The sequence below is a fragment of the Ambystoma mexicanum genome, chromosome 10 (assembly GCF_040938575.1).
Source record: "Ambystoma mexicanum isolate Mex_15411 chromosome 10, UKY_AmexF1_1, whole genome shotgun sequence".
Taxonomy (NCBI): Eukaryota; Metazoa; Chordata; class Amphibia; order Caudata; family Ambystomatidae; genus Ambystoma; species Ambystoma mexicanum.
The window spans coordinates 602,617,170-602,639,584 of NC_090932.1; the positions used below are offsets into that span (position 1 = coordinate 602,617,170).

A 22,415-nucleotide genomic window follows, 5' to 3' on the forward strand; every position below is an offset into this window, starting at 1 on the left:
TCAATGCTGCTAGGGTGTTTTAAGAACTTAGCGAAATGTGTCGAACTTTCCCTGGGTTTGAACTTGAGAGCACTCTTTGATGGAAGAAATAGTTTTTAATGAGCCTTCATCTGCCTTGGCCATGTAGGACAGCAAATGCCATGTATGGCATCATTACCTTGAGAAAAACATCCTCCCCCCAAGCTACATACAAGCCTCGATCAGAACAAGGTACATGGGGTGAATAAGCTGGCCACCACCGTAACTAACAACAAGAAAAGCAGTGATTGGATGCAGAATGAAAATAAAATGCCTGCCCGAAGCCGGCCAGAATGCAAGGCCGGGACATAAGGCCTTCTTATGGTCTCTGCAGGTCTCTGCTGTGAGCCACAAGAGTACAACAGCACGCCAAGACTTCCCATCATGCCGCCCTCCCGAGCTCCTGTTACAGGGGTATACTTCCAAGGTAAGTCCTGCGATTCAGAGCGTGTGATCCCCAGGGTAATCTGTGGCTGCGCACCCCCTCCATTTGCCTTGCCTGTGCCTCGTACATTTCCCTCCCCCTCAAACACCCTCTTCCTCACAGTCATGCAACCGTTTCAAGGGGCCTACGTTGCTGCCTCCGACAGCCACGCAGTCCCGGCATGGTCGCACTGAGCTACTTACCAGGCTCATATGTACCTGCACCTAATCTGCGACTTCAGGTCGCCCCCCATGGATTGCTACTACCAGGCTACTTAGCCCTCCTTCCACTCGCTTGGACACCAGGCGGACCCTCATCACTTCGTGCCCACCTTCCTTAAAGCACTGAAATCACAATCTGCAGCTCAGAATGCACCGACTGCAGAGCAGTACCCTCATTTGCGCCCTGACTACCAATGACACCTGCTCAGGTGATAACACGCCTCAGCACCACTCGCTCTGTTAATATGGATGCAAATGTTTCTGATTAAACCCGTGTTGCATTCAGCCATATGAAAAATGCCAATTGCTCCCCTAATATTGATGCACATTTTTCTTCTCCCACCTATGATGCATCCAACATTGGGAAAAATGCCAATTGCTCTTTTATTGACACCTTTAACCCTGCCTTGGTTCCAATCTATACTGTACCTAATAGCATTGAAGGAAATGTTTATGCCTCTACCTGTGTGGCCCTGAACCATAAAAATAATGCCAACTATTATTTGACTGACACTTTTAGCCCTGCCAAGGATAGAATCTGCCCAGTGCCTAATACTGATGCTAATGTTTCCGCCTCCACTTAAGTATTTAGCCAGGAAACAAATGCCATCTGCCCTGTTACCGACACCCTTAGCCCTGCCGTGGTTAGGCGTTACCCGTGCCCAATAGTATTGATGGTAATGTTTTTGCCTCTATCCACGATGCCCTTATCCATGAAAAAAATAGTAACTTCTTTGTGACCTACACCTCTAGCACTGCTAAGGACATAATCTGCCCTCTGACTAACACTGCTGCAAATGTTATTGCCTACACCTGCAATGCCCTCAACCATGACAAATGTCACCTGGCCGGCAACCCAAAACACTGAGGAAAATGATTCAAATATCTCACATTATCTCCACAGCCCCAACTTAAATGATACGAAAGCTACAGGGCCCTCCCTCAACCTCGCACATGTCAATGCCCACTCTCTACCAGCCCACGCACTTGACATCCATGACCTCACTACATGCAATCTTGACGCTCTTGCCATCACAGAGACATGGCTACATGCAGTCTCAGGTCACGCCCTCTCTCCAGCAATCCGGACAGGCTACACCATTTTCAGGAACGATAGACTCAACACCAGAGGCAGAGGAGTCGCTCTTATAGCAAAAGATCACCTTCATGTAAGGCCATTCGACACCTCCCTTAGTGAGCATTGCGACATCCTATCAGTGAAACGGACCACTTCCGCCACCAACAAAATCACAGTCCATGTCTACCGTTCACCGAGCCCCATCCTAACATTTGAAGAAGACCTTCTCCACACGCCAGGAGATATCAAGCCCTCATCAAAACTGAACCTGCTTAGAGACCTGAACTTGGGCCTCAACGACCCTACTGACCTGCAAGTGTCCTCCATGGCCAACTCGCTTAATGCCCTGGTGTTCAGCCATTGCATTAGTGCTCCCATCCATGCCAAAGGTTGCACCTTGGACTGGATCGCATAACTCAACTGCCTTGTCACCACTAGATCCAACTCTCCTTGCCCTTGGTCTGACCACAACATCATTGCCTTCATTATGCCACTCTCACAACAAATCTAGTACCAAACAGCTACCGCTGTCCTGGGCACGCAGCCCTCGAAATGTAAAGGTGATGCATCAAAGATTGCTCTGAAGCACTAACACCCTTCATCACTACCTTCAATAATGCCTCTTTCATGGGGGGCGCAGTGCCATCCAGCCTCAAAGAAGCCTAGGAGCTCCCACTATAAAACAAAAAGAAAAACTCCCTCCCTGTGGCAACATCTTTTTCACTCCTTGAGGTCTTGCAACTATTACAAATCTGGAGATGCTTGGCCAAGAAAAATAAGTCATCTGATTGTTGTGGTTCAGTTACACAAGTCTCAGAGAAAGAATCTGCATCATGTCCTAGGGCAGCACGTGTTAAATGGGATGTGCTGATCCTGCTGCCAGTTGAAACAAGATGCCTTTTAGTAGCTTGGTGCACGTGGTTGTGGCAAAACCCAGCACCACACTATTTCGCATGCCAATGACCTTCTGGGCGGACGTCGCACGTACATCAGACCTAGTTTTGATAAGATAAAAAAGAAGCACTTTTAAACTGAAAACAGGTTTCAAACCCCAACGATCTGGAAAACTAAGACCATCAACTAAGAACATTTTTATCAACTGGAACAGTATTAAAAATGTATCCAAAGTGCCCTCAATGGCAATGCCAAGCCACATGGGTTGTGAAATCTATAACTGTCTGCTGATAGAGGTTATTGGTTTATAGTAACTTTCAAGACATTCTTAGCCACCGCAGTGACTTGCAAACAAGCTGTTGAACGAAAAGTAGAAACGTCAATCAATGCCTGCACACCCTTCGGAAGTGTCATCGTCTGATAACACCAATTCAAACTGCTTTAGTGCCTTGGAATTTGCCATGGCGTAGGAGTAACTACTGCTTCAGACTTTGAAGTGAACTTTTTTTAAGACGTGCTACAAACATTCGGTTTTGGATAACTCAAATTTCCCAGTGGTAATTCTGGCCAGTTTAAAAAGATCAACTTTGACTGAACAGATGGCTTGCATAGAAATCCACCACATTTCACCTGAGTTTCTATAGTTACTATGCATATTTCAATATTTCATGATCTACTTAGGTGCGTGTAATATTCATACTACGGTATAGTTAGCACGAGAAGAATGAGGAGCACGAGAAGCAGCAGGACAAGCTGGGAGCGTGTCATCGAGATGACGGAGTGAGATGGAATGCGGAGGACGAGTTGAACATAAACTGATGCCAGCCGGACTGAAAGACGTGCAATCTCCCTCCTCCCTAATGTTCACTTATACTTGTTGTTTAAATTAAATCACACTATAACTTACTCCGTAGTTATCATTGTTTCCTGTCGGACACTTCAGATGGCGATGTTACATTAACATATCCACTGAGTAAGATGATTACTTCATTAATGACAAGTCCAACGACCTGCAGCAATTTCCCTTTTTTTTTTCTGTTTGGTTTATGCAGGCAACATTGATGTGTATGTCCCTTTAAGACTACTTCATTCACTCCTCATTCGACTACAGGTCTTTCCCCGTTTGAGTTAAGTAGGGGTAGAAAGGCGCACACAAAATTAGCACCTATATGGTTAAGCAATGAGAACAATAGAGTTAACAAGGATTTTGGGTTGGTGTGTGAAAATATAAGAAATACACAATTGAGAAACAAAAGAGTTTATGATGAGAAAAGACCTACGGGCAAGTATGATAAAAATACCGTGGTAGGGAAAATGGTAAGAATTAATTTACCCCCTGTACTCAGAGAGGGTCCCTGTAAATGGTCCAAGCCCATCAGAGTGTTGGAAGCAGGCAAACATTCTGTCAGAACTGAGGATGGCAGGATCTGGAATGTGGAAAGAGTATGGATATGTGGTGACAACAAATGTTCTGATGGTGGTAGTGGTAGTATAATGATGAAGCAAAAGGAGAGAAAGAAAGTGGATCAAAGAGAAGTAAGAAATGAAAAAAATCAGAATGTTGTATGTGGGATGAAGAATGTGCGAGTGGTGAGATCCAACAAAAATGAAGTAATTTCCTTGCCCAGTCGAATCAGTGAGATGTCATGCAAATCCAGAAGTGGGAGAACAATTCGGAAGCCCAGAAGGATGGAGGACTTTGTGTGAAGTTGTATATAAGTTGTATATAAGCTAGTGTCAACACTCTTGGTGTTTTATATTTTTGTATATAAAGGAAGGGAGATGTGTAATATTCATACTACGGTATAGTTAGCACGAGAAGAATGAGGAGCACGAGAAGCAGCAGGACAAGCTGGGAGCGTGTCATCGAGATGACGGAGTGAGATGGAATGCGGACGACGAGTTGAACATAAACTGATGCCAGCCGGACTGAAAGACGTGCAATCTCCCTCCTCCCTAATGTTCACTTATACTTGTTGTTTAAATTAAATCACACTATAACTTACTCCGTAGTTATCATTGTTTCCTGCCGGACACTTCAGTGCGCTAAATAATACCCCATTGGACAAACTATGGACCAGAGTGCGAAACAGTCTATAAGTGTAACATCGACCTTCCATTCAGAGTTTAGAGGCTCCTTATCAGAGAACTTTCATATACTTGTGAGCAAATGGAATGTGTAGAACCTTGGCAATTTCTTAAAGAGTACAATGTTATTTCAAGATCGCCATGTCACACAAGCATAATTGTAAAGAACTGATAAATCTTCCCTGATCCAAGTGCCACTCGCCTGATGCAATAACGCGCATGGCAAAACATGGGAGGCGTGGAGTGTCTATGTATATATAGGATACCATTTAAAACCAAAGGATAATGTGAGTGCCCATGAGGATGAAAGCATGAATTGTAATTAGATTCCAATAAGAAATTACTCTGCTTTGTGCCCAAAAAGGCTGTAACGGAAAGACTAACTGCTGCCGCCTGATCACTCCTAATGGACAAGCCAATGAATCACTCCTACAACCCCTGTACTGGCATCTCTTAAGCCATATAGTCCCTTTTCCAACGCATGAGCATTGACATCATTGATCTTGAACCTTGCAGTACTGCATCGCTGTCTGCTGAATGTGCATTATTGCTTGCGACCAGGTGCAGAAATTACATGATATGGCAGCCCGACCAGGGATAGGTCACATGGTCAGTACCATTATGCTGTCCCTGTCTATAAAGATGCACATCAAAATGCAACCCCCATTGGTTTCCCCAAACAGGATAAAAGGATGCTTCCATTGCTTAAGTATTATCACTATGAAGAGCAACAAATTACGGGTCCTAGAATGTTACCCACATAAATGGTTATCAAACCATTAGTGAAATAGCATCTCCTGTTTTACAGAAACGATTTGATCAATGTGTCAGAAGAGAACATCTCAGAAGTTCCTGTGCTTAACCCTAATAAGATTCCATGCCTGAGAAAAACCAGGCAAAACGTGAAAATGTCCACCCAACAGCAGATGTTAAATCCTTGAAAAAATCTGTGCTTTATGGTTGGATAAAATAATGCCATGCCTAGTACATGAAAAAGAAAGGTTTGTCTCAGGAAGAATAGCTAATGGAACTTGAAAATGTGTTCAATTGTAAACCTCCTCTTGTTCGCATGACAGCCATCTGAGTTGATGCTGGAAGAGCATTTTCAGCTTTTGAACCATGTACCTGGGTGTTTGTGTTGGTCATGCTGAAGAAATTTCCATTCTGCAACAATGTATTAAGCCTCGTTACTGTGCTATGCAGCAAGGCAAAATGATCTGTAAATTTAGCAATATGAGATCTCTTACAGCCCTAGGCTGTCACACAAGCTTGCCTCGAATTCCATCCTGCCTCCATTTGATATATTTCATTTAAGATAGCGATTATAAGGAAGGATGAGTTGATCAAAGGGTAAAAGTTCCAACACTGTACATCATTATGCAGACGTACTTCTAGCTCTGTTGTCAGACCCCTAATCCTTTTCGGTAGGTTTGTTTCTGTGATTGCTACTCACCCTCAATTCTAGTTTAATTCTGCTGTGCCCAGGATTGTTTAGGTGTTTAGGGGTCAATATGACCAAAGGTACAGCTCACTTTTCACCAAAAGAATATACACAACAGTAGTGGCGATTAAAGGAATCGTCTCCCGTCACACTTTCGCTCTACATGTCATTGGGATTGTGTATATTCTCCACATCACTTCCATTTAGATTCGCTTATCACTGTGACCCACCCATGTTTGTCATGACCATTTTTGGTAAAGTCAGACATGGGCGAGTTGAATTTTAATACTCTAGCAGCACAAACCAGAGCCAGCGCCCGTAATGGTGATGCCTACGGCCACAGGCACAAAAAGAATTCTCAACATATTTACACAATCACGTGTAGTCACGGAAAGGAGAAAGACGCTTTTGTCTGCAAAACATAAAAACCCTGCCTTTCTCCATTTTTGCTTTGCATTCCACATGTGTGTCCTTGTTTTATCATATATCATTGTATGAACAATAAATGATAAAGACATGTGAGCAGAAATCGACAGGTCTGTCTAGAAACACAAGAACTAAGAGTATTTGCACCACAACTCCCCAGCATAGCGCAATGTTTTTTTTATAATTAACAAGCATACATTTTAACAAATGTTATATCCCACAACTCTGCTTCCATTTGTTAACACATTACAGCAAGGAAAGAGGAACTAATCTTTAAGGTTTTCACTAAAATCCTCATGTACAACTCGGAGATCCCCAGTGAGTAGCCGAACATAGAGCCATTATTAACACCGACATCAGTGGCAGCGACACCAACAGTCAAGTCACAGCTCACTGGGACAGAGACATTAGCATTCGAAAGACCCTCATTCTGTGTATACTCCAGAGTATGTACCTGCACCACAGAAACCGGTTTGTTAACTTTGCAATGCTAACCAGTCTTGATGTGTCCAATTTTTTGATATGAAAACGGTTTGTTAATGATGCATGCATACTTGCAGATTATATTCACAAGATGCTTGTGTAAACCAATCACTTCTGCGGTGTAGAGATGTACGGCAGTATACAGGGATGTCTGGCTGTGTCGTGCGAGATGAGAAATTATCAGCCAGTTCTGTCTTTCAGGGTCATTCATGTTGCATTAGGGAACTTGGCCCCCTGCACTGAAGTACATTTCAAATTGACAATGTAAGGAAACATAGAAGGAACTCTGTATCCCTGATTCTAAGATCAAACATTCATAAGAAACAAGAAAGATTCTAGGAGACAAGGTGGTGGTAAGCTCCTTTTTCAAGCATATGGACGAAGGTAAGTCTGCACTGCTCCTCCACCTCGATCTGTCGGCTGCTTTTGATCTTGATGATCATAAAACACTTTGCAGACAACTCTTGAATTCAGCCCAATTCACCCCTAAAGCCACCGTCTGGGTTACCTCCTTCCTCGAAGGGAGAGTCATGAAGGTGTTCTCTGACCAGGCCTGTGCGGCTCCAACCACCATCCACTGCGCAGTCCCACAAGGCTCCTGCACCTCACCAACTCTATACAATATCTTCACCCTCTTCAACAACCTGGACAAAGCTTACACAAACAATGCCGATGACACACAAGTTCTCATCCCACTCACTGGCTCCCATGAAAAAGACGTGGAAACCCTGCGCAAAACCTATGCCACCATCAAAGCTTGGATGGCTGCGAATGGACTGTGCCTTAATGGGGATAAAACGGAAATACTCCCGATATGCCCCAAAGAAACGCTCTACAAGCTTGACAATTAATACAAAACCTTCATCAATAACACTCTAATCCCTGTCTCACCAGCAGTTAAAACCTTGGGAGTTTACACTGACTCTACCCTCTCCATGACACGCCAAGTTAGCGCCATTGCAACATCGGCTGCACTCACAACCAAAATTATCAATGCAGCTAAACCTTACCTTTCCACTCCAAACTGTCTCTCCATAGCTAGAGCCACCATCAGTGCCAAACTGGACTATTGTAACGTCCTATTTGCAGGCACATCAGCCAAAAACCTCAGCAGACTACAAATCATTCCGAATTATGCGCTCAGGGTAGCACATATCCCACCCAATGCGAAATGCTCACTGGCTCCCTGTCAGCACTTGGTATTCTCTTCAAGACCTTAGCTATTAGCCATAAGTGTCTAACACTCACAGCCCGTCTGTACCTCTCAGAAAAAGTAGTCGTACCACTTCCTCTAGCCCCAAGCGTTCTCACCATGCTAATCAGCTTAACTTACCCACATTCAAAATGACCAAAGCAGGTGGTTCAAGCTTCCTATACCCAGCACCTAAATGCCTTGCCTACAACCCTAAGAAATGAGACCTCTTACACAGCCTTCCGCAAAGCACTCAAAACAAAGCTCTCCAACTAGCTCACCCCACCATTCCAGTCCACACCATAAATGCTCTGCAAACTTGTGCCTTCCTGTTCCAGATTCCCTGTTTTCTAAGAACCAATCTCCGTAACTAAATGCACTGCTTGCTAACGTCAACTTATCCTTGTACTGTACTGTATCAGGTTCACTGTAACCAAGAACCAAACACAATCCTTCTTGGGGCTATCTTGTAACTAAGTAAGTTCTATTGTAACAGTGCCATGATGCCCTAGGGCCGCCTTGTGTGCTTTATAAATGCAAACAAATAAAAATAAATAGGGATGATTTCATCGTTTTATTAACTCCTTGATTCTGGAAAAAAGGGGTGCTTAAAACGATTGCCAGCAACAAGGAAAGGGTGCGTTTAAAAATAAATAAATGCATACGAGCAAAATAAGAGCATGGGCACCACTTTAGACAGAGGGCCCCCACCAGACAGCCAAGATTAAATGCTGGGAGGCAGGGGTGTGCTGCTGGAATGCAGGAGGCTCTACGTGCCCCAGGAATAACACATCCAGATTCAATAAAGCTTCTATTCGGCATGCAATTTTTCCAGCATTCTTTGGCACCATTATGCAGCCTGGCAACAGACAGGAAAATCTAAATGCTCTTCTCTTCTGCGTCCAGAAATCGTGTCACAAACCATCAGAGGATGTCTCTGTTTACTGGCAGTGGATCACCATTGTAACGGTCTATTGAGAAGCCACCCTCAACACGGGGAGGTCCTTCCCTCCCCACTCAAGTGGTTATGCAATAAACTGTTTAACAGATTATTTTTTAGCCCTATCTCAGACACATATCATACCCCTTGGAGCCCTCTCCCCTGAGCCAACAACAATGAGCCAAGAACCAGGCCTCTGTAAAGGAAATATATTGGCATTTATTTAAATTAAAAGTAAACTAAATTAGCACAAAAATTTCAAACACCACTTTATTTGTGGCACAACACAATCAACTTCTCTCAGCATAAATCACAAAAGTGAAATTAAAAAGAACACAATCACAATTCTTCACTTTCTGCCAATTTCAATTAGCGAAATAATTACACTGCTCAATAACGAAGGCAATTATCATGTAATGTGCGATTTTGATTTTCCTGCAGGCTTAAAAGGCTAGCAGTAGGATTTCAAGATTGGTACGTACCTATGGCAATTATAATTCCATCCCCACTTTTGGTTTAAAATAAACACAGAGTGAGTTAGCGGTTTATTTTTCAGACCCCCCCTTGCTTTGGTCTATGTTGGGAAGTCAGACAGAAATATTCGAATAATGTGGGGAATTCTGGATTTCAGACCCCCCCCCCTTACTGAAAGGCCTGTGTTGGGGAAGCCGGATAAAAAGGTTGGACAGATTTAAGAACAAAGACACCCTTCTTCCTTAAAGAAGTCCGGGTCAGTTGGACAACAAGGATTACCTAATTAATTTATAGGCTATAGTTTTCAGCACACACTGGGAAGTGAGCTTTGTTAATAGCAAATTTTAACAAAGTTCACCCTATAGTTTTCTGCCAACTGGGGAATTAATTAAATTAATATTATTGGTTAAATAGGCCAGGTTTCTACACAGTTTTGTCCACCTGTCCACTATGAAGGGAAGGGATTCAAGGCAAGCAGACTCGTCTACCTTTTAGTTTCCCAGGGCCATGTGGCACCTTTTTGTCATGTCCATAAAAAGCACAACAGTTATGAATATGTAAGTTATTAAACATATCCCTAATTTCATTTTCCACCAGCTCTCACATTTGAAACATGTTCAGATCAGCCAGAAACATAATTTAACTGGCCATTACAGTTCCCTGAGTCACAGATAGATACATTTTATATCCCCAAAATCGCCTGGAAATTACATGAAAAAAATGGTACATAGATGAAATCCATCCACCTTATGATGGCTTAGAAAAAGGCCTAAATGATAATAGTCCTTTTAAATTAATTTTGAATCTTCATGTGAGACAAATAGCCCTCCTCCTGCCTTCTGGCCATTTGTTTTCACTGAGTCAGCCCAGAGTTTTTTTTTTTTTTTAATCAGTCTCCTTTGTGTTGGAAGCTTGCTCTTTGACCTGGGTGCCCCCATTTTCACACATATTAGTCATGCTCCAGCCAAGAGTAACTTTTTCTTGTAGTCAATGCTTTCAGAACCAGCAGGTCTGGAGAACACTGAATTTCGACACCTTTAGCAGGACATTTTATTGTGGTTGGTCATTAGATGGGAGATGTGACATCCAGGCTGAGAGTGCGATATTGCCTTGTAAAGATTTGCCCAGAGCCAGCAAACGGGTCTGCCTTGGGCTGACATTTCTTTCATGAAGGCAAAGTGGCTCTTCAAATGTCACTTGAGTTTTGTGGGTGAAACATAATATACATTGCTTTTTGTCAACTCGCACATCATGTTTTGTTTTCCTGACATTTTTCTGAGAACAGTGATACTTTTTCACTTTTCAAAACTGCTTTTATTTGCAAACACCAGTGCAGGCCGCTTTTGTTTTCAGTGTTTAAAAATCCTGTTATCCATGTGACGGGGATCTTCGATTCCTCCTTTTGTAAATTAAAATGCTGCTTATCCATTGGTAATGACAGGTAGGCCCCTTTCCACATGGCTCTTTAACTTTACTTGACAGACAACAAAGGCCAGGTCGTTTGTGTTTACAATCCTGCCATTCATGTGAAAAGGGATCTGCTTGGGGCCTTTAAATGCACCTCACAGCATACATGTCAACGAAATACATTCCATTCTGGAGATGTAGTCTTGTATTTTGCCATTATAAAGTCAGGACTACAACTACCAGAATGCAAAGTTAAAATCAGGATTGGACTAGCATATTCCGAATGAAATTGATGATATTAACATGTATGCATCATGGTGCACCCTGTGCCCTAGTTTAACAGATCGAGGTGAGGGACATATCACACATGGTTACATATGTTAATACAGTAAGAATAATAATAAAGTAGTATATCCATGTAGCCTATTTTGGTGCTGTTTGATTGCTGTGTTTACAGTTACCCATCTCAATTACATTCTCGTTTCAGCTACCTCAACAGATAAATGGCTAAGTGTTAACTAAATACGAAAGCTGCGAGGGGGTGTAAAGTATTCATAGAACATAAGAAATGCAATACTAGCGCAATTCACAATGTGCTTATTTATTAGGCACAAGGGAATGAGAACACAAACAAAATTTGTTTCAATTCATTAGTGAAAGTCTTGAGTCAAGAGTGAAAGGCCATAAAATGGACTAGATAACTGGAATTTAAGTACATTACATTTCATGTTGCATGTGAATTTAGAGCTTGGTCACAGGGCATTTTTAAAAGGAGGATAAGTTGAAAAATACATAACAGAAAACAGTTTTAGTCACTGCATAGCTAGCCCTTTCCCATGTACAACACCTCTAGTAGTCATGGTCGTGCATATTGCATGCCGAGATTTCTAGTTTTGTTTTTTCGGTTATAAGTATTGCCCTACAAGTCAAAGCATGCGATGGAAAAACCAGGACACTTGAGCGTGACACAGGACTACATGTGCCGCTACTACAGAATGACAAGGGATGTTTGTTGAGGGGTGCGGCAAGGGGTGGTTAAATGCTCTAGAGTGTAAATGGTATGGTCTTCAACAGATACTGTCTGTAGACTTCAGTGTGCATCAGTCTTGCCCCACCAACCGAAGGGTTGAGGAACCAGTTTGGTGATATTGCTTCCCAATGACCAAATACTGTTGGTGATGACGACTGACCCGGGAACATCGGTTTACCACCAAGTAGTTAGCATCATTTACAGCGACGCAAGACTAAATCCGCTGTGAAATGCAGATGAAAAATTGATCATTCAAAGAAAAGAATTGGAAAAAAGACCACACCCGGCTGTCAGGGTTACTACACTAGAGAATTAAAATTCGTCCTTCTCACTTGGTTTTGATAACCACATTTTTATTGGCTTTGAAAGGGCACACAACATAACCATGACTGACATCAGGAACCTAAAACATCTAACTCTTTCAGAGGCATTGCTACAAACAGTCAAAGAGTTTTTTCTATTCGATTTTGCTTGTCAAAGGAACACGGTTGAAGAAAAGAAAGGGTATACAAATTAGGTAATTCTTTTAATGTGCAGAAGGATCACTTTCCAGACTGCTTTATAATACCAGTGGTGCATTTCTACAATGACATGTTAGTTAAAATCCATTAAGTAAATTACTTTGTCGACTGCTTTATTTCAGAATGCATATTAAAAGAAAATTTGAGATGAGCAGAAAAGGACAATGTTGATATGAATTACTAGGGACGGTGTACTCCACATTTGAGTGGAACACTTGCTTGCACTGTGTAACAAGGCCAGTTACCCTGGCTTTGTCAACAGGGGATGAAGACACCTTTCAGTTAAGCACAGGAGGAGGAAGGATATACAGAACAGGTTGTAGCCTTGAAGTTAATGAGGAAAGCAGAGAGGATCCAGCTTCTCGTCTCCCCCCACAACCTGTGCCAGTATATTTGCCTGCTGAGCCTTACCTCACGTCTCAGAAATTCACCCGTGTCCCATTTTCAGAGCTCCCATCTCAGAGGAATGGTTACCAGGCGGGTGCCAAGAGAGATGCACAGCGAAGACTGCAGAGTTACAGGCAGAAAAAAAAAGAAAGTTGCAGTGTAGCCAACAACCGCAGGCTCCACAACCAGGGAGAAAAGCCAGAAGACCTCACTGAGCAACCATTATACACTGGCAAGCTTGCCCTGGACCACTGGTGAATGAAAGGAGAGGACCACCTACTGCCCCTGGAAAAACATACCTGCAAAGAGGTGTCCTGCAACCAGACTTTCTCAGACTGCCGTTCGCAGTACCCAGCGAGCACACGCAAATAAAGTGGGCAGGGCTTAGTCCCCTTTTCAAGAATTTCCCTACCACATGCATGGGAATACTGAGACAGATTAGCCAGAGACAGATGACCAATCCTCACAAGGTAAGGCTGGGGGGTAGGGGAGATTACACAGGAAGTGTGGGTTTTTAGGCATAGGTCAAAAGTGAGGTAGAGAACAACTAAGAGACAAGTGGGAGGATGGAAGGAGAGGAAGGTTGGGTAGAGATTTGTGGAGCAGCTGAGATACTGGTTTAGGAATGGAAGTAGTTCTGCAGTGGGAGTGTGCATGTGTGACAAGTTAGTAGAGACGTTGGTGCAGCATCAGGGAGGAGGAAGAGTAGTGAAGTATAATGGGAGGACAAGTAATATGAAACAGATGGAGGCAAAAACTAGGAGGAGTGAACCATCAGAGGGAGAGCAGATTTGTGGGAGGAATAAGGGAGGTGGGGTGATGGTAGGAGTATGGGGAAAGAAGAGAGCCTGGACATGATTGAACCAACCTGAATCTAACAGTAAGTGCAAGGCACCCCCCTAAAATCCCATTAGGACAATAACCACTGGATATTATACCAGGACCTAGGAGGTCCCTGAAGTAGTTTAGAGAGAGGAGGCCTAGTGCCTTTAGGTCGCCATCAAGCTCATTTAGAGTCTTTGCATACTTGGGGAGAAACAACTGGCAGCACTCAACTGGGGTTAAGGATGCCTGAGCTAGGGCGGAGGGTGAAACAGATGAGAGAGGCAGCCATAAGCCCCAAAAAAATGTTAATAAAAACACTTGAACCGTCTCTGAGAAATAGTGATTTCTGTGCCATCTGTGACAAATAGGTTTAAAGTGTGTTTTTCTCCGACAGCTGGAAGGGAGTTTGCTCAGGTTGGTGCTGCCAGAGCAGACTAGGTTTGAGCTCCTGTGTGAGACTGTCCATTACCACAAGATGGCTGTGGCGAACACAGTTGGGTCTCAGTGAATGGTCCATTGAAATATAAGTGATGCTCCATCGAAAAAACCCTTATAATACATCACTATGCGGTACTGTGTGGTATATCGATTTCTGGTGAAAGTGCAGGAGTGACCATTCCTTTTCCCAATATTGTGGAAGGTGTGGGAAGTTAACATTTTCCCTTAAGGGGAGGAGCTATTAAAGTGTCCTAATTGGACAAATGTTCGGGGGAGCTATTAAAGTGTCCTAATTGGACAAATGTTTAGAATTTGCACAACAACTCTCTCCCCCCCACCAACCACCAACTGACCTAAGATATATAGTGAGCATTCAACGTCTTTTTACACAGTGTACATTGCTGTGCAGTCAGAATTTGGATTTCCTCACATGGGGTGAGCTCATCCGACCCACACGCTATGATGCATCAAATATTGAAGGTGTGTCAAATCTGCAGTAACACCCAACAGAGCTACCATACAGCGTAGAACTGTACTGCCTACTAACAGTTTACAGTTCATGGAAAGGACTGTGGCAGTTGTCAAAGTCGCCAAAGAAAAAAACATGATCTAGCTAAACGGAAAAAAGGGATTCTGGTTACAAGAGAAAATGATCTGCTCACACGCAAATCCCACTTTTGGACAAGCCCGGCCCTGAAAATAGACAGAAGAAATTGGAAACCCAAGCAAAATGCAGGAATTTGGAAATGTATTAACATTATCACAAATTGATCACTGATGGAGGAGCTCCTAACTTCTAAACACAATATATTAAGCAAGCAGAGTTCCATACATCCCACCTACTTACCAACTGGTTTATCAACCTTCATTCTATAAGAAGGCCTTCTGCGCGAGACCCCCATGGTCTTCTTCCATCTTACCTCATTCAGCCTCAATGATTTACAAGCTTCTTGCCCAGATTAGAGATAGGCTACATTCACACAGTGGTGCAAATAAATGGGAATTTTCTAGACCTGTTTGACTAGTTGCCAATGTGCACATATTTGCAAAAACACAACGATGAAGATAGATCCGAACCTCAAATACATCAACGCTGCATGATTCCGAGCCAATATTGGCAACCCCTTAGGATATAAGGATTTATACATCTGCCTGTTCACCATTGCTGGTTCTGTAAAATGGAAAAGGGGCACCAATGCGTACATGTCGTTTACTTGCATAACGATTCCACCCTATCTGGAAAGAGGATTGGCAGAGAATAGAGATGTTTTAATGGAAGCGACTTTCCAGTATCTACGTTATTAGATGTGCTACTTTTCTCAGGACGTACAACTCTGACCCCCCAATCCCACAGGAAAAAGTGATTATACAGGGCCCCGATTATGATTTTAAAAAAATGTAAATAAAAAAAGAAAAAAAAACACTAAGTACTCAAACACTTTAAAGGCAAGCACTCATCTGGGGAAGGAGGACTGGGTGAAAAACGTGCTAGCTTCCTGGGAGACTGTGTCCCACTCCAAGCAGAATTTATCTGATAAATATGAAAGTTCTGCCTGCCTTTATTGATTAGTGGTTTTATGAGGGTTTCTTGTTTTTTGTGTGGTGTCTCCTTTTTCCAATGCAGTGTGTGCCAATCTATAAGAATAGGTAGTGGAGCCCAAATTGGGAGAGTTAAGAGGACTCCGTTTTTGTGGGTATCATGCCTTTGTAACCTGTAAGAGATACAGAAACTATATGAAGGATGATCAATTGTTCTGAAGTTTATAAGATACAGACCTACTTATCTCCCCCCAAGAAAATCTTATAGAAAAAAAGGTTTAAGAGGAAAAGAATACATACTGCCTTTTTCGCTTAAAAAAGTAAACAAAGATCTGTTCACAACGACCTGCCATTGCACGTATTACTTCTGTTGAATACCTTTACTGCCACATTGCAATGGGAAATAGATCCATTTGACTTGACATTGCAATAGGGAATTTCTTGAAAAGATCAAATAATGAAGTAGAACTATAGAAATGATGTATTGTAGCTTGGAGAATGGTGTGTATGTACTGTATTAATGGTAGACTAAAATCGGAGTGTAATCTGCAGTAAATGAATCGAAGCATAGCTGATTCAGTCCTTTATCCTCCAGGAGGTAAAAAACAGAGCACCAACGCATTTGAGAACAACATCTATTGTTACAGTGCTTGGAATCGAGAGGAATCCAGTATTAAGTGCTGTATGAAAGTGACATTTGCAAATTAGATTAAAAAGGTTTTGGATTGCAAAATAAATCGTAGACAATTTACAAACCTGTATAGACCATCACTTTTAAATGCCACAGCCTGCCGCAAACACCTCCAGTTCTAATATATTTGCGATGGGAATGGTGCATGCTTGAGTAAAAAATAACCCATGTTTTTAGGTTCTAATAGTTAGGGAGGGGAGAACTTAGTTTAAAAGTGTGCACATATAAGCAGATACCTTTCTAAAAGGAAGAATCACCCAGTCTTTGAATCTGACAGAAATTGATATTGATTTACAATTGAGTAGTGTAAAGGTTACCAACCATGAGAGGGGTCAAGGTTAGGACAAATGGTTTTAATACATAAGCTAAGAAATAGATTATTAACTGTATAATTTATGTGGGGAAAAAGTAAATGTTTAAAAAAATAAAAAAGTATCCACTTATTTCATACCTGAAAAATTGACTACTGCATTCAGCGGTGCGCTACTGGCTATAGATGCCGTGACCAGGTGGGGGTACTTCAATCTGTACCATGCTGCTAGGGACCCGGGATAGGATCCACCAAATGCCACCCACTTCCGGTTGCCTAGTCCCAACTTTTGTGTCATCACGGTTTGAAAGTGAGCCAGATCTGCTAGGGCTTGACGACTGCTGAGGTATCTGAGGTTGGAAGTGCTCATGTCCCTAAAAGGAAAAAGATCAACAGATGTTGTCATGTTTTATGATTGGACGTACAGCATTTGATTTGAAGGAGAAAAAAACTTTTAGTAGTAGATCTTAATTTCGGAATAGAAGTTCCATAAAAGAATCAACATACAATCCATATTACATTACAGCAATTAAGACACAAGTTCAGACAAGGTTTCAGCAAGTAGATAAGATCAACGATTAAAAACGAACAGCCAGTAAGACATATCAAGCACCAATGCTTGACACACAAAAAGGTGGAGTTAAAGGTTCTCTGTGGATATAGACAAAAGATATCTGGCCGCTTATTCGACCAAGGAGGGCCTGATCCTCATTAGTGCCGTGATAAAATGTTCTAAACTCCAACAAACCCTAAAATCATTTGCCACCATTAGATAAGCCACTTCGCGCTGTATAAAACCGAGACGACTTAAAAGAGGAATAAAATGTTTCTGGCGCTGTGAGTCAGGGACAAGAGACCTGAACATGCATATGTGTCACCAGTGAGATACGATCACATTTGGAGTTTGGATACTTACAATTTTTCCAGTGCAATGCAATACGTTGGCTGCGAAAAGCAACTGGTTAAATAAAAATGTGTAATTGGCTTTCTTACTCCTATGTTAGACACATGCGAGGTGGAATTAATTAAAAATTAAATTCACAAACGCCAAATAAGTCCTTACACTAGCTATAGTGATTTAGTTCTGCATGGAAAGATTGCTTCTTAAAGAAATCCAGCATTTATTTGTTTTCATTATTGAGAACAGAAAGGAGAAATATAACCAGGTTTTAACATCCGAGAGCCTGCAGAAGATATTTAACCCAACTGTATTTTAATCTATTCTTTAGTGCATTTTTAAATGATATGATAAGTCATTTATAAAGAGCCTGTGCACAATTGTTTCTAGGCACGACAAGGGAGGACAAAACAACGATCTTACTAGGCCTTGTGTCATTCAAATTGCACAAATGCGGGGGGGGGTGCAGGGGAGAAGTGCCAGAGGGGGAAGGGAGAGTGCAAAGGAGCTAGGGAGGTGGTTCATAAGTGCAGAGAGTCAAATATGACCAAGTACAGCCCCGTCATGCGTACAAAATCGAGAGCCATAAAGAGATGGGGACAAACGTTCCTTAGCCTTGCTGACAGGCAGCAATTTCCATTCACAGGCTGTGATAAATGACAAACGGAGAACCATCAAACAATAGCAGACACTACTCCCAGACTTTGCCTGGTACTAAACTCTTTTAGGGAGGGAGACTCTTCACCCCTTCCCTGCAATACTCCACCACCATTTTGCTACTGAAACCTAATAAAGACCCCAATGAATGTGCTTCCTATAGGCCAAGTTCCCTTTTAAACATCGATGCGAATATCTATTCCAAGTTCTTGGCTAATCGTCTAGCTCCAATACTACCGGGACTTATCGACTCCGAACAAACTGGATTTGTCATGAGGAGGAAAACAGGGGATAATTTGGCCCTCTCTTACGGGAAAATAATTATGGTCAATTATGTACATAATACCTCATTAAGAATAAACCAAGAATTCTCATCTCCTATCCCCCCTTACCTGTGGGACCCGGCAGTGATGCCCTCTCTCCCCATTATTTATTGCCCTTATTATGGAACCACTGGCTCAGCGTCTCCGACACAACCCTTGCATTGAAGAGGTCAAGATTCATGACTCTCAGCATAAGGTATCCCTTTATGCTGATGATGTGTTACCCACATTAACCAAAATCCATGTCTCCCTCCCTCCCTCCCTCCCTCTGGCATTGGAGGAATTACAATCCTTTGGACAAGTAGCTGGCTTTGAGATAAACTACAGTAAATCAGTAGCACTAGGGGTTGGTCTGCCCAGAGGGGAGGTGTGTGCGCTTTGCAGTCGTATCAGGTGGGAGACAAAGTTGATCGAGTATTTGGGAGTTCAGATTACCTCCTTTCCACCAGATATGTTTGGCGCTAACTTCCTGTCCCTCTTTAAAAGGTTGGAGGCGGATTTGGAGAGATTGGCAGCAGAGGAAATCTCGTTACTGGAATGAATTACAGGGATCAAGATGAACTTGCTCCCCCTATTCCTGTATTTGTGTACATCCCTACCAGTGGATGCCCCGCAAAGGTTTCTTGACCGTCTTCAACGTAAAGTTCTGTGGTTTGTCCGACGGGACAAGAAGGCTAGAATTCCCAGAAGGGTGAGGTTGGGGGTGCTCTACTGAAGGGGCTGGGGGTTCCGGATCTTTATAAATATGTTGCAGCACAGACCTCACACCTCTTGGTTTGGTCCTCTCCCGCCCCCCTTCCCAAATGGGCTACCATTGAACAGACTAGACTCCCACTCCCACTTGGGTCCCTGCCATTTATTTCCCGCTCAGTGCAGAAACCTTGGCATCCGGAGCTCTTCACCTCTACCAGAGGTATGCTGAAGGCCACGGAATGGACACTACGGTGGAAAAGGGGCCCTAGAGGCTTATGTTCTGATTCCCTGATCTTTCATAACCCAGCATTCTCCCCAGAGATGCAACCAGAGGGCATTTAGGAGGAGGGAGGCTTGCAAACGCTAGCCCAGCTATTTATGGGGGGTCAACCATATACCTTTGACAGATGCAAAATGACCTTTCAGCTTTCTGAAGCAGAAAGATGTTCTTATGGGAAGCTGCAGCACTGGATAAGGCAGCCATTGGTGAAGCAGGGGGACACACGCAACCTGAGTGACGTTGAGCTGACAGTTCAGGAGGGCATCCAGGGTAATAGTGTCTCTAGGATATATAAACTCCTTCAAGGGGAAATGTTGGCAAACTGGCCCCCGTATATGTGCCGGTGGGAGGATGACTTGGAGCGACCACTGAAGGACTGGTTCTGGCTAGACATTTGGACTAGGAACAATACGTCCGCTAGATGCGTTACTAATAACAAATGTGCCTTGAAACTCATGTTGCACTGGTACTATTCCCTAGTCCAGTTACACCATTTCCAAGCAACACAAGAGTCCTTATGTTGGCGGAAGTGTTGAGCACAGGGATCTTATCTTCATATGTGGTGGCATTGCCTGCTTATCAACTCTTTCTGGGAAGCGGTAGTTTCCATAATAGACGTGGTTACCCAAACCAAACTCCCAATGAGCCCTGAGGTGGTTCTTTTGTGCGTGCCAGTGGCTGAGGTTTATCCAGAGTCCGGGACAACTGCTAAACTAATAACTCCGTTTTTGTTGGCTGCCCGGATTACAATAGCTAGATGTTGGAAATCACCCGAAGGCATGGAATGTCCTCTTTGGTGGGTTAAGGAATGGGATATTTTGGTAGGGGAGGAAATCATGGCGGCCAAAGAAGGTTGTCTAAACCAGTTTACGGACATTTGGGTTCCCTTCCTGGACTACGATCGGGAGTTCCCAGTAGTGACATATAAACCTAAACTGGCAAGACTGTTCCTACAAAGCTCTTCAAGCCGCTTGAGGGGTGGAGGGAGGAGGAGGCGGCAATGGAAAAGAGATGTTTGTGAGGTTAAGCGACATTGTGTAGTGCCGTAAACCTTGTCTATAATTATACCTAACCTTGTCGAAAGTAAGATCTATTTTTGTATTCTGGATTCATGTGTGCAACCAAAATAAAGATATTTGTTAAAAAATTTAAAAAAAACAATGGGTGAGAGCATGTTGAAATAAGGCCAGATGATGCAGGGGAGGTAGTATGAACCAGGGACAAGGACAGTAGAGCATGATATAGGAACGGGATAGTGGATGAAGAGCTAGATTTTAGGATGAAGGGGTGATGGAAGTGCCGTGGGGTTGTCATTGAGAGGTTGGGGTCAGGCGGGAGAGGAGAGGTGGCACATAATGCTATGCAAGTGGCTCATCAGAAAGGAGGAGAGCGAGGAGGGTGGGTTTAAATACAAAGAGTAGGAGTAGGGTGGAGAGGAAGAGCATTCCAGAAAATGAGTGCAATGGAGAGGGAAGAGCAGAAACTAGAGGGACTGCAAGAGGCATGAGAGGTGTCAAAGAGGCAAGCCAAGGATGATCCGAGAGAGCAAGGGGGAGAGTAGGGAGTGCGATAGGCCAATAGGTAGATGTGGCAAGTGGGTGTATAGTAAGATGAGAACAAGTATATACTTTGCCCTCCGTCTCATAGATAAGCAGCCTAAATGACAGCAGGTGTGGGATGTGGAGATGAAGCAGGGAAGGTTGTAGAGTGTATGGACAGCAAAGTTAAGGACTTTGTAGAGAGGTGAAAAGGCATAGTTGGGAAGGCCATAGAGTAGACTGGCACAGTAGCCAGATCAAGAGAGTACTAAAAAGGAGATTAGGTGCTTAGCAGTATTGAAGGGAAGATGAGGTATTTTTCTCATGTTGATGAGATAAAGTCTGGCCGCAGTGGTATATTTGGAGATGAAGAGCCAGAAGCTGAGATGGGTCGAAGACGACACCAAGGTTGCAAGCAGAAAATAAGAGTGGGAGAGGAAGAGATAGTCTGTTTGGATGGGAAGTAACAAACTTCAGTATTAGTGGGGTTGAGCATGAGCGAGTGAGAAGCCATCCAGTTTTTGATGGTGGAGAGACAGTTGGACATTTTTTACCGTAGCTCATCCGATAAGGAGGGAAAGGAGAAGAAAATCTGGTGCCATCATGAAAGAGTTGATTGGCCATAGGAGGAGATCAATGTGCCAAGATCAGAGGTATAGCGAGGGAAGAGAAGTGGGCCCAGAATTGAACCTTGGGGAACAGTAAAAGGGTGGGGAGTGAGTGGTGAGGTAAGGCTGTTCCAGGACACCTGGAAGTTTCTGGGGGCAAGAGATGAAGAAATCCAAGCAAGCTTTTAAGCTTCAGTATTGATATATAGCTGCATAATAGTATATTAAAGGCTAGTATATATCGCCACATTGTGAGGGACTGACCAGAGTAAGGACATATTCACCTTGTCAAATGCCATCAACAAGCCAATAAAAGTGAGGCACAGGTCTCCCACGTTGTCCTTATAGTATTTGTCTAAAGCAAGGGGTAGGTTTAGGTATTGTTCAGTATTACCCATTGACTTGAGGAAGCCAATTTGTGAATCAGACAATATCCGGTTATTATCTACTCAAGGTTTGGGAACTGAGAGTAGATGTAAATATCCAGAGTGGAGAGGATAATTTAAAGAAATACAATATGAGAGATGAGAGGGAGCAAGGCAATGCAGACATTTAAAAACACCATACCAAGAAAATGATGGACATGGAAGT

The 22,415-nt window shown here is 43.0% G+C and overlaps 1 protein-coding gene across 9 annotated transcripts in view; it reads right to left on the reverse strand.

Annotated features, from left to right (window-relative positions):
- Window positions 1-22,415, reverse strand: part of LOC138491581 (putative serine protease K12H4.7) — a 1,111,489-nt gene that overhangs the window by 855,810 nt on the left and 233,264 nt on the right. For all 9 annotated transcript variants that reach the window (XM_069618167.1, XM_069618163.1, XM_069618161.1 and 6 more), the window contains one exon: window positions 16,969-17,201. In XM_069618167.1, coding sequence (XP_069474268.1) covers window positions 16,969-17,201 — 233 coding nt within the window. The remainder of the gene's footprint in view (window positions 1-16,968; window positions 17,202-22,415) is intronic.